The sequence below is a fragment of the Belonocnema kinseyi genome, chromosome 4 (genome assembly GCF_010883055.1).
Source record: "Belonocnema kinseyi isolate 2016_QV_RU_SX_M_011 chromosome 4, B_treatae_v1, whole genome shotgun sequence".
NCBI classification, from domain to species: Eukaryota; Metazoa; Arthropoda; class Insecta; order Hymenoptera; family Cynipidae; genus Belonocnema; species Belonocnema kinseyi.
The window spans coordinates 15,393,488-15,406,819 of NC_046660.1; the positions used below are offsets into that span (position 1 = coordinate 15,393,488).

The following is a 13,332-nucleotide window of genomic DNA, read 5'->3' on the forward strand; positions in this document are numbered from 1 at the left end:
CCCCCCCCCCCCCCCGACTTCATGATTCGTTTTCGGTAGCTAACTGGCTATTAGGAGGAGTGTTTAAGTAAACTGCATTCCGCAGGATGTCAAGAGAATGATCGTTCAGGCAATTTATTGCACATTTTTTTTCAAATTTATTTTTGTAAAAAAATAACCTTTCAAATTTGCGTAAGTTTAAGAGATATTCAGGAATTTTGAAACGATTAGAAAATAGTTAAAATTTGTAAAGATGTTGTGAAAGAATTTTAAAGGTTTCACGAAAATGAAGAAAATTCTTTGAGGTTTCCACGAATAATTAATGTAATTTTTTATTTTGAAAAATTATTTTTAAAAAATTCTAATACATTTTAAACTATGTTTAAAATTCTCAATAAAGAATCTAAAGATTTTAAGGCAATCTTTTTCATTTTGCCGAATTTCAAAGAAAATCAGGAACAATTTTAAAAGTTTTTAATGATTAGAAGGCTTAGAAGGCCCGACAAGACTAAAAACAGAACTATTTCAAGATTTGTAGGATAATTTTTAATTACTTTTTATTTTAAAAAACGTACTTTATGGGAATATTAAAAAAGGTTTTTAAACATGTGAAAGGATTTTCTAAAATTCAAAAGAAAACTGTAGAAGATGTTAAATCAAAATGTTTCAATTTGTTAAGATTATAATAAATAGATAAAAACGGAGTAAATTCAAGAAATATTAAGAAGAGTCGAAGAGATTCAAATCGAATTTTAAACTTTAATTCTGTCAGAAACTTAGATTTTTAAAGAATTCAAACATAAACTTTAGAAACTTTAAAGGAATTCCGAAAGATTTGATGAAGATAAAACTATTTTTTTTTAATTCCTGGGAAAAATTTAGAAGATTATGAGTTAATTTTTTAACATCTTGAATTAAGGAACATAATTCTTATCATACCTTCTTGTGAAATTTTGTTACACAATTTTTTAAATTATATGTTGGTTTAAAAATCCACTTTCAATTTTGAGTGAGCTTAACAGATATTCAGAAATTTTTAAAGCATACAAAAATAATTAAAACTTGTAAAGATTTTTCAAAAATTTTGTAAGTTTTCATGACAATAAAAAAAAATGATTTCAGGTTCCTAGAAATAATTAAAATAATTTTTTATTTCGCAAAATTAATTTTAGGAGATTATTTTAAAGCATTTCAAAACATTTAAAAAGACGTCAAAAGCTTTGAAAGTATCTGAAAAAGTGTAAAGGTCATTTTTTTTAAATTTTGCAAAATAAAAAAAATCAGGAAAAATTTGAATAATTTTTAAAGATTAGAAATCCTGGCAAGATTAGAAAAAAGGAATTATTTTCCTAATTATCGCGTGAAAATTTGAAAGGATTTTTTATTTTGAAAAATGTGCTTTATAGAAAAATTAAAGAAGTTTTTTAAATAAACTCATTTAAAAAATTGAAAAACTTAAAAATTCTTGTAGAAGAATAAGAAAGATGATTTTCCTAAAATTACTTTCAGCACATTTCTTCTTAAGCAGAATCCCCGCTTTTGATCGCCAAAGGTTAATTCATTTCCAATCAGATTAAGTAATTACATAAATTTTGAAAATTAAAAAAAGATAACTTGGAATAAGTTGAATGAGGTTTTAAAAAGTTTATTTTAATTACACGTAAAATTTGTTAAATTATTTATAAAAATTTGTAAACATAAAAAATTGTAGTATTTAAGTGAATTTAACATTTAAGATTTTTATATTAAATTTTGATAAGATATAATAGATATGTATGTAAAATGAAAAAATAATAATGAAAAGTCGATAAACGAAGGACTTTCAGATAATGGACGATAATGAAAAAACTCCTTGGGAAAAAATATAAATACTTTTTTTGGAATGAATTCTAACAGAAAATTAAAAAAAGATTTCAAAACATTTTTTATTATTTCCTAAAATGTGTAAAAAGTACGTAAAGTATTTTGAAGCAAACTGTTGTAATTTTTCCAACGAAAATTTTCCAAATCGAAAATTATTAAAACTTGCAATGATTTTTAAAGGAATAATTAACATAATTTTTTATTTAAAACAATTAATTTAAAAAGATTATTTTTAAACATTTAAAAAGATTTCAAATATACTTAAAGCAGCTGAAAAACTTTAGAGGAATTTTTCTTTAATTTTGCAGAATTAAAAAAAAATCAGGAAAAATTTGAATAATTTGTAAAGATTAGATATGGGAAGTTCTGACAAAATTAGAAAAACATAATTATTTTTCTCATAATCGTGTTAAAATTTTAAACAATTTCTTATAAAAAAAAAATGTAATTTAAAAAAAATTCAAGCGGATTGTTAGACACACCAAACTATTTCCTAAAATTTAAAAGAAAAATCTAGAAGATCTTTATTTTTTTGAAATCTTTGAAAATCTACATTTCTAAAAAATTTAAGTTTAAAATTATATTTGAATCTCTTGCATTCTTCTAAATACTCCTTGAATTAACTGGATTATTTACATTGTTTAAAATCTTTAATCTTATCAAATTGAAACATTTTGCTTTAAAATCTTCTACAATCTTCTTTTAGATTTTAGGGAATCGTTTGATGAGTCTCAAAATCTTTTTGAATTTTTTTTTTAAAGTACATTTTTTTAAATAAAAATTATTAAAAATTTTGAAACGATTATTTAAAAAATAATTCTATTTTTTCTAATATTTTCAGACCTTCTAATCTTCTAAACTTTAAGAATTATTCAATTTATTCCAGATTTTTTTGCAAGTTATAATTATTTTTTAATATTTTCCAAATTCCTGAATATCTCGTAAACTTACTCAAATTTGAAAGCAAATTTTACAAACCAACATAAAACATAAGAAAAAATGGCACAAACAAATTGCGCGAGAAGGCTTAATAAGAATTAAATTCCTTATTTCTTCTAAAATTATGCAATAAGGTAAAATTACGAAATAATGTTAAAAAATTGTGATCTTTTTTTTTTCATTTTCTCTCAGAATTCATTCCATTCCATTTTTGGTTGAAAAATAATTTTTTAATTGAAAATCCAATTATATGTTTAAAAATTGAATTATTCTGTTGTAAAATCGATTGTGTGTGTGTGATTTTTTAAACATTTTTCAGTTAAAAATTCATTTCTTCCATCGAAAATTAAACTATTTTAAAATAAAAAAATTTTAAAATAACTACTTGGTTGATAATTTAACTGTTTTGTTGAATATTCGACTTTTTTATTGTTGTAAAAACATTTTCTTATATTAAAAATGTAACTGTATCATTTTTGGTTGAATTTTTTTAGTAGGAAATTGACCTTTCTCAGTCAAAAATTTTTCTTTCTTGGTAGAAAATTATTTTCCATGTTTAAAAATTCGACTATTTTAATCAAGAATTCATTTCTTTGGATGAAAATGCATTTTTTGGTGACACTTCTTTTATTTTTGTATAAAATGGTTGAAAGTTTATCTATTTTTTTGGAAATTTATCTATTTTGTTAACAAAAATTCTTGTTGTTTTAAAATTGATTATGAAAATTTTGAATTTCTGTTTTCGGTAGGAAGTTATTGGATTGAAAATTAAATTATTTGTTTGCGAATGTAAAAATTTTGTACAAACTTTGATTTTTTGGGGTTGATAATTATTTTTAAATGGGAAAATTATCTATTCAATTTTTCGTTGAAGCATTATAATTTTAGTTGAAACTTAATTTCTTTCGCTGAAAATTCTATTTTTTATCTGAAAATTTAACAAGTCCATTTTTTATCGAATACTTATTGTTTTAGTTTAAAATTCGTTTCTATAGACGAAAATTGAACAATTTTGTTGATACTTATTTTTCTTGAAAAATTTTCTTTTTATTTATAAATTTATCTTCGTTGTTGGCGAATTATTCTTCTTTAAAAATTCATTTGTTTTACATGAAAATTGACTTCTTTTATTGAAAATTCGCATTTATTTGGGCTTAAAATTTAATCTTTTCAACTGCAAACTTCAGTATAAATTATAATGTTTAAGTTAAAAAATGTATTTTTTAAAGTAATTTCTTAGGTTGAAAATATAACTATTTTTTATAAAACTTGTTTTTTATTTGTTAAAAATCAATTGTTTAGTAAAAATATGATAAAGCCATGCAGAACAAAATTTGAAACATTTTAGACCCAGAAGTCTTGTCTCCTATATCTAATTACATAAAGTCAATTATATTTGCCTCTTCGCAATAAGCCTAATGGTTTTAAGGTAACTCGGGATTTCAAAACCTGAATAAATTGAGGAGCAACTAGATCGTCATTCGTGAAGTCGGGAGAGCTCGGGTTCCTGCTCGTGCATTTTCGGCTTTACACGAAGCTGGGCTTCGCAGCATTTAACAGAGCCGACTCACCGACATGCTACGTTTGAATGTTTTGCTCCCAGATGGGAGAGTGGTGGTGGCCGAAAAATTTCACGTTCTGGAGACACTGCGAGCAGGATCACCCAATGTGTCACGGGTCATAATGATGACAAATTGTGATTCCTAATATCTCATTAGATTGGGCAGAAATCTCGACAAAATACAATTTTTTGAACAGCAATTTAAGTAATTTGACTTTGAATTGGGGCAATATGATAATGTCGGTACTTGTATCAGCTTTTTTAAAGCGATATAGAATAGTTTGATTTTGAAGAAATTAAGGACCATGTTAAAAAAAAGTCTAAATGCACCAGTCTAATAAATAAAGAAAAGTTATGAATAATAATTTATTGTCTACTTTTAACTTAATTGCTTAATTCTTCCGTAAGCTCTATCGGATTTTTTACGTGAAAGATACTCTATCACCTTTACAATTATGTTTATGAGGGTACACCTGATTTTTTCACAAGCATTTTTGTTTGTTCTATTAAACATTTATTCAGTAGGTATAAGAAACTCAAATATCGAAAATCTCTTTCCCTCTCCTTAATTGTAAATAATCTATAAAAGCAGCCGCTTCTGATGAAATTCTTTCTTTCCAGCATCAGTCTTGGGTTATCTCTCGTTATCTCTACTGGTATTCCGAAACAATGAAGATCGTCACTCTATTATTTGCCTACGTAGCTTCGCTCAGTTTTGAAAGTATGTGTTTCTAACATTATTTAAAAAATTCTGATTGATCCTAATTTTTTATTTTTCTTACAAATTTACAATAAAACATTCATAATTTGAACTTTGCAATCAATATTTACATATAATTCCACATCACCAGATTGAAATCGTGAAGCATATGGAAGCTAAAAAAATTGATATTAACTCAAATTCATCAATCTAAATCATAAAATATTCGTCTAGGTGTAAAATAAGAACTCACAAATTTAAATTTAAGAATTTTGTTTCAATTGATATTTGCTCTTGGTGCCACGTCGGAAGACTTGAATCTTGTAACATACGGAAATAAAAAAATGAGGATAAATGCGATAGTTATGTTTATAAATGAATATTAATCTTAAATTAGTCTTCTGTTTGTGCAATATAAAATTCACTATTAAAATTGGAATTAAAAAATTTTTTAACAAGAATTTCCGTTTGGGCCACTTTACCAGATCCACGTAGAGTAACACACGAAAACAAGAAATGATGTTTGTTACGCATTTAATTTTATTAATAAATATCAATCTTAGATTAAAATGCTAAGACTACCGTATAAAATTATAATTGAAATTTGAATTTCAACATTTTTTAAATAAATAATTATAGTTTGCGCCACGTAGCCAGTTTGGATTATTGTAAATATTTTTAAAGCAATTTTATCAATCCCAATCTTGAAATTGAATTCTAAATGTGTACAATATTATATTTACAAATATAAATTTGTAAATATTTTTAATCTTTTATTTTTGTGTTAATCTTAATTATAAATTTCGTTTTTAAATTTGTTTGAAATAAATACTTCTATTGATTACCATAATGCCAGATTATAACATAATATGGTAACATAAGAAAAAAATATTGGCGATTAATTTTTAACAAAATGGTTAAATGTGCAACCAGAAACAAATCTTTATTTTAAAAAAAAACTAATTTTCAAATATAAGTTGAACTCTCACTGGCGCAGTTTCATTTTTTAATTAAAAAATATTAATTTTCAATCAAATGTTTGAACTCTCTGCCAAAGAGATGAAGTTTTCAACTAGAAATATGAATCTTCAAGAAAAAATTTTTTTTTCAAAAAAAGTCCAATCAAAATTTCATATAAAGTTGTTCCTCGAGAAGAGGAGATTCTTTTCAATTAAACAGTTGCATTTTCATACAGAGATACAAAATTTGTACTAACAGAGAAAAATTTATAAACAAAAAGACCAATCTTATACAAAAAAATGGAATTTACAGTAAACAAAGATTTTAGTTTAACTTTTCAACATCAGAATATGAGTTTCGAACGAAAAATGAATTTTCTCCGAAATTTTTTACCTTTCAACAAAACTGTTAAATTCCTAAACAAAAAAATTGCATTTTTATCCGAGCAAGGTGCAATTTCTTCCCAAATGGGTACAATTTTAAACGAAAAAGACAAATTTTGATAAAAATAATTTAATATTTATCCAAAAACGATTTCAGTTGATTTTTCGAAACCAACATATGAATTTTAATCAAAAACTAAATTTCATACGATTCTCTAGCAAAAATGTAATGGGAATATTTGTAGTGACAAAATTCATTTCCAACAAAAAAACAAACAAACAAATTTTCAACAAAATTTTTTTTACTTTCAACCAAGTAATTGAAGTAGACACTGAAACTATTAATGCACAACAAAATACAAGCATTTTGAAATAAATATTTAAATTTTAAACAAAAGACGATACATTTTTTATTCAAAATAGAATTTTCCAACTTTAATATGATAAAACAATTTAAAAACAAATTTAACGGAGTGATTAAATAAAAAAAAATGTAACTAAAATGATCAGTTTGCACTCAAACTAGACAAAATACGAAAAAGCACACATCAAGAAAAATTCTGGATCGAGAAAGTATTTACAAATTTGTTAAAAATCTCTTTTGTATAGAATACACAGTTTTTCTTTAATTCCTAAAAAAGCATTTAAAGCAAAAGATTTAAGTTTTGAACGGACTGTACATGCTAGGGGAAAAAAAATTTCATAAAAGTTAATTACCCGAAAAAGAGCTACAAATTTGTTGATAATCATTTTTTTATGGAATAAGTAGTTTTTTTTTATTCGTAAGAAATTAAATTTAAAATACAAAAATTATATTGTTAGACAAGCGATGCAAGCTATGGAAATAATAAATACTTAAAAGTCGCTCCTATTTAGTTAAATTTTTAATTGAAAAATATCAGTTTCAAAAAAAGTAGTTTAACTTTTAAAGAAAGAGTTGAATTTTTAACTAAAAATAAGAATCTTCAACAAAAAAGTGGTTCAACCAAAATTTTCGATCAAATGTTTGAATTCTCAAGAAAAAAAATTCATCTTTGATTAAGAGCCTTTTTACGGACTTTCCACTCAGCATTACCACGCTCCACTTTCCAATAGCCTCTCAGAAGCCCTTGTTTTTTCTTTTTAACCCTGATACATTCGAGAAAGCCACACTCACTACTCTCTTCTTGTCCTTTCCCCTGTTTCTTCCTGTGTTTAGTTTTTTTTTTCTCTAGTAGAAATGCCGCATCGTCTCTCCTACTCTCATTACCTTTTTTACCCTTCTTTCATGCACTGTTCCCTCTGCTATTACTTATTCTCTCCCTACGACTCCCTGTCTTTTCCTACCCAAACTTCATCCCCGTTTCCCCTCTCTATCCATGCTTTCATTCAATAATCCACTTTCATTTTCTCTCTCTTTCTCTCTCTATTTCCATGCCAGGTCCTTTTCAATTCATTTACTCCTTCCCCTAAGTACCTTTTCTTTTCGTGATTTTTCTTTCCTTTCCTTTCCGTAATTTCTCTCTTCTGCTCCTCGCTTTCACCTCTCCTTCTAGTCTTACTTCTATTCCATTAGGTCGTCTGCCCATTCTCTCATTTTGCTCAAAAAGTTTCTTATCACCCACCTTAACTACGTCTCCGACCCCACCCTTTCTTTATTTCACTCCTGCATTCTAGTTTACTGACCCTCTCCTCAAGCAAACTCATGTCCATTCTTATTTCTTTCTCATTCTCTATCTGTTTACTCTCTATGCTATCCTGTTTCCTAATAACTTCCTCTTTTTCGGCTCTCCACAGAGCATCTCATTCCTACCATTTCTTTCTCATTTTTTTCACTTCTCCCCTGACTTCCTCACTATGCGTCCTCGCTCTGTCAAACCTTTCGCAGGTTTCCCCTCTGAGGCCTCTGATGAGTTTCTCGAGGCTTTCTAGACTACTCCCTCGTGCCCCTGCCTACTCTCCCTTAGTGGTTTCTGATTTTACCCTTCCTTATCTAACTGGTATCTAACCCTTTTATTATCTTCTCACTTATCCCCTTTGATACTCGTGGTCAGTAGTTGTCGCCACTTCTCGAAAAACCCCTTCGCGTTCGTACTATGCAAACTGTGCGCTCTCTATAGCCTTTGCACATTCGTCGATTTGCCTCGTTTGCTTGCTACTCTCTCTTTGTCCTTCTCACCGAGCTTCTTAAATACCCCTTCCTCATCACTACTTTCGTTACTGTTGATGCTTCATTCTACGTTTTCGCTCGTCTTAGCCGCTTTTCTTTCCTATATCACTTTTTCTTTTCCTTACCTCTCAATCCCATGTGCAAATCGTTCAATCTAAATCTCAAGCCACCACTCTAAAAATCATTCAGAAGCTCTCTCTCACTATAACTCTCTGCTACCAAAAGTAGCTAAATTTTCAGAAAAAACTAAATTTTTAATAAAATCAAAATAAATCTTCGACGACATCGTACTATTTTGGACTAAGAATATTGAATCCCTATCGAAAAAGGTAAATTTCTGGCAAAAAATGAAACAGTTAAATTTTCGTCACAAAAAATTAATTTGAAATAATATAAAACTAATTTTCATCATAAAATATGAATTATTCACCAAAATAGACGAGTTCTCAGAAAAGCACATGAGTTTTTAACAAAATATTTGAATTTTTAAAGGAATTTTCAAGCAAAAAGATGTATTTTTCACCAATAAACCTAAATATTCTACCAGAAACTCGAATTTTCACTTATATATTGGAACTTTAAACCAACTATTTGTATTTTCAACGAAGTAGTTAAATGTTCAACAAAAAGAGATTAATTTTTATTGAAATAGTTGAGGTGTTTGAATATGATGAAAAAAAATGAACTTCAACTTTAGTTTTTCGAAAATTCACTAACTCTATCTGATTATACCTGTTAGAAACTACCCCTGAAAAAAACCTATGTTTGTGAATTTTTTATGAGATTATGGATAAAGATATTGATAAAGGACTTGCTAGGCTTAATAAGAGCACTCTTGAAATACATTTAATAAAATTAATTTAATAAAATTAGTTCATTAAAATTTTTTATTTTTCAATTTAAGATGGCCTAGTTTCGAGATTTACTCAACAAGCCGGACGTACTCAGTTTTAAGACGTTTAGTTTGACTGACGTTTATCTGCAAAAAATGGTGTTCAATGAATACAACATTTTTTTAAAATTTATTTCGAAATTGTATTCCATAGGCATAACAAATCCTACATTAAAATGTTTTTCAATAATCTTATAAAGAATTCACAAATATAGCGTTTTTTTCTGGACTAGATACCAAAAGAACCCCTTAATAACTGTATGAGCGCTTAACTGATACGAAAGTCCTGAATTCATAAGAGCAGGCGAAATTTTTCTTCTCTACCCTGTCCTATTTGAGAGCCAGACAGGCGCGAGTGCGCGCTGCCTTAAATTCGACCTGCGCGTGCGTGCTGTAGGCTTATGTGCGTTCTTACTCATTACCTCCGAAATATAAACGTCCCAGGTGTGAGACCCCATTTCACGCTCGTATCTTTGGAGTTCTCGAATCCCAAACTTTTCGTATCTCTGGAGTTCGAGCGTAGTTGTTTCTGTTGTGTATATACATTGATCGTCAGTTGTTTTCAACGCGTTTATCCGTCATGGAATATTAAATTGCGAATCCGACCCGTCTTACTTCTCAGCTTCTGAATAACAGTTACTTTTCCAGTAAACAAAAATGTCATGAATCTCTTTTTTACAGAAATCTGTGCTATGAATACTGACAGTGGAGCTGGCCGTGACAATAGTGTTAATGCTGAGCGTCGTCCTACTACATATCCAAAGGGGATAATATTAAAAAGAGTCGTGAATGGTGAGGTTTCCAATTGGCATTTGCTAAGAGGAAATCTCGTGCCTGATGCGAGCATTGAAACATGCAATGGTCCATATGGGTCCGTGAGTGTTGATCTACCAGGTAGCGAACGTTTATATGCGTGCCTCGATCCTTTTTTGTATCATAACGAGACAAAAAACAGAGAGCATGTTGGTGGTGCTCCAATATTTCTCGCTAACGTGGGAATAGGCAACGTTAAATACAGAGCCGTTCTTGCGCCTAGTGATGTAAGGTCAAGAGTTAACTCTCAAGGATATCCCAGCAATCTGGGCTTGCAAACAATTGGGCAGGTTCGTTACAAAAAGCCCGATCGCATTAATCCGAATAATTCAATTGATGTTGCTGGAGACTTGCATAGACTTCCTGAAGAAGAGCAAAATCTTCCATCAAATCCAAGAGTATAGATTTGCTAGAACAGCTGAAGTCAAAGAATTGATCTAATATGAATCGATCTGACAGTTCGTTGAGATTTTATTGACTGATTGTTTTAAGGGGTTTCTTGTACTTGTGGATAATAATAAAACAATGTACATTACAATTTTTAAATTAATAGTCAATAAAGCACAGTATTTCAAGGAGCCGTTATATATTTTTTTAAGCCCAACATTATATTCAGTCTCCACCCTTATATTAGTCTCTTGGCATTTTCCTTTATCTTGCGTTTCTTTCAAGATTTTTGCATACATAAAAAGAAATTCGGCTATAGCTGTATTTTTCTCATAAAAACAGTCTGTAATAGCATGTTATAAAATAGTTTTAAAATTTTTTCAAATTTTTTGTGAATTTTAAAAGAAAATGGAAAGAACTATCAGAAGCAGAAAGAAAAAGGACAATATCTATAACAGTTTCGAAACTACAGCACATCAAAGAAAAAATCAGAACATTTTTTCATAAATTGCGTTTAGAGTTTATAAACTTAAAATACTCATAACTTTGCCAATTTCAATTTATCCAATTTTAGAAAAAAATGTCTACCTGTTCAAAAGATACCGTTGACTTTTAGAAGGAATTCGAAAACTATACATTTCAGAACGCTTTTCAGTAATAAAATATTTTTTATTCTTTAAAATCTTCTTAAGTTTTTAAATACATTTTTTACTGATTTAAATTATTCCCAAATTTTTTGTAACCTTTTAAAATTGCCTTTCAATCTTTAAATCCTAATTTTCAACATTCCCAAAAATGTACAGAAGAAATCAAATGAATTATTCTTGTTAAAAAATATGTATCTTTATCTGAATATGTAACTATTGTACGATTGATTAGAAATTAATCGCATATATTGTTTAAGTTCAAAAATCGCTTTTTAACACAATTTTTATCTGGAGATTGAAATAAAAATTGAAAAAAGATTCAAAATTAATTTAAAACTTAAAATCATTTGAAATAATTTGAAACACAATTTAGATTTTTGCAGATTTTTTAAAAATTAAGCTTTTTGAAAATTGTAAAATATTCAAAAAGAGTAACAAAAATTGTTGTGATTGCTAAGAAACTTGAAAATTATTTTTTATTTCGAAAAATTAATTTTAATTTTTCAAAGTTTGCAGTTTATCAATGGATGGATTGCAGGTTCTCTACTCTACATGCATAATTCTTTTACAATAGATGTAAAAATTTATGTACCCACAACATTGCTAAAACTTTTTTTCCGCGAAATTGGTAAAATACATTTCGAAGTTTTATTCCCTTTTTCCTACCAGGTATAATAAAGATTTTTTAAATTCTGATTTCGTAGTAATAAAAGATACATGACATAAATTTTGAAAACTTAACCAATTTCCAAAAAATTATATATTTTTATAAAGAAAGTTATTAAAATTCAAATATTCAGAAGATTGTCAAAACCTCTTTTGGATAAAAACTCAATTATTTGGTTGAAAGATTAATTATTTTATTGAAAATGTAACTCTTTTGTAAAAGTCCTCTTTTCTATAAAAAGTTCAACTACTTTGTCAAAATTTATTAATTTTTTTATTTGAAGGTTCATCTCTTTCGTTGACAATTTAACTATTCTGATGAAAATATGTTTTATGTGATGTTGGAAGTACATTTTTGAAACTGTGAATTAATCTATACCATTTTTTGTGAAAAAAATTTTGTATTTTGTTGAAAATTCATCTTTATTTGTAGAAATTAAATTGTACTTAGTAAAGAAATTAATTTTTTCTTATTACGGATTCATAATTATAGTTGAAAATTCAACTTTTTGCCTTTAAATAAACTTTCTTGTCAAAAATTTTACTGTTTTGTAAAAAATGCATCTTTACGGCGTTAAAAGTCAACAATTCGATAGAAAGTTAAACTATTTGGTCGAAAATTAAAATTTTGGTTGAAAAATCATATTTTTAGGTGAAGAATTCAGCTTTTTTGTAGATAATACTCTTTTTGACTTTAAAATTAAATAATTTCATTGAAAGTTCATGTATTTTGTTGGAAATTGACCTTGTTTGGTAGAAATTTAATGTTTTTGGTGGAGTTTTTTTGACTTTAAAATTAAATAATTTCGTTTAAATTCATGTATTTTGTTTAAAATTTGTCTTTTTTGTAGATCATTAATTTTCTTGGTCGAAAATTCATCTTATGAGTTGAAAATTTAACAACTTTGTTGAAAATTAATTTTTTCTGTTAAAAATTATTTTTCTTTATCTGAAAATGTAACTATTCTAGGATTGATTAAAAATTATTCATGTAAATTGGATAGACAATTAATTAACTTAGTTAAAGAGTAAACTTTTGGCTTGAAAATTGATATATTTTCTTAATTAGATTTTTTCCTAAAATTAAAAAGACTGCAATATAAAAAAATTGTCTTAAAATCGTCCTGACTCTTCTTTTTTTTTAATTTTTGAAAACTTTTCAAATACTCACTTAAAATTAATTTTTTTAAATAAAAAATCATTTTCAATTTTCTTAGCCATCACAACAATTTTTTTAGATTCTTTTTAAATATTTTACAATTCTCAAAAAGCTTAATTTTGTTAAAAAATCTGCAAAAATCGACATTGTTTTTCAAATTATTTGCAATAATTGCAAGTTTTAAATCAATTTTGAATCTTTTTTTAATTTAAAATTGTAGCGTTTAAAGTTAAA

At 27.1% G+C, this 13,332-nt stretch overlaps 1 protein-coding gene across 4 annotated transcripts in view; it reads left to right on the forward strand.

Annotated features, from left to right (window-relative positions):
• Positions 1-13,332, forward strand: part of LOC117171698 — a 44,646-nt gene that overhangs the window by 18,699 nt on the left and 12,615 nt on the right. The window contains exons 2-3 of one of the 4 annotated variants that reach the window (XM_033359234.1): positions 4,964-5,063; positions 10,108-10,710. The exons of 2 other annotated variants lie outside the window; for them this stretch is intronic. In XM_033359234.1, coding sequence (XP_033215125.1) covers positions 5,012-5,063; positions 10,108-10,643 — 588 coding nt within the window. In that variant the 5' untranslated portion in view covers positions 4,964-5,011 and the 3' untranslated portion in view covers positions 10,644-10,710. Of the gene's footprint in view, positions 1-4,963; positions 5,064-10,107; positions 10,711-13,332 lie in introns of those variants that run through there. One more of the 4 variants, XM_033359230.1, reaches the window with a different exon arrangement.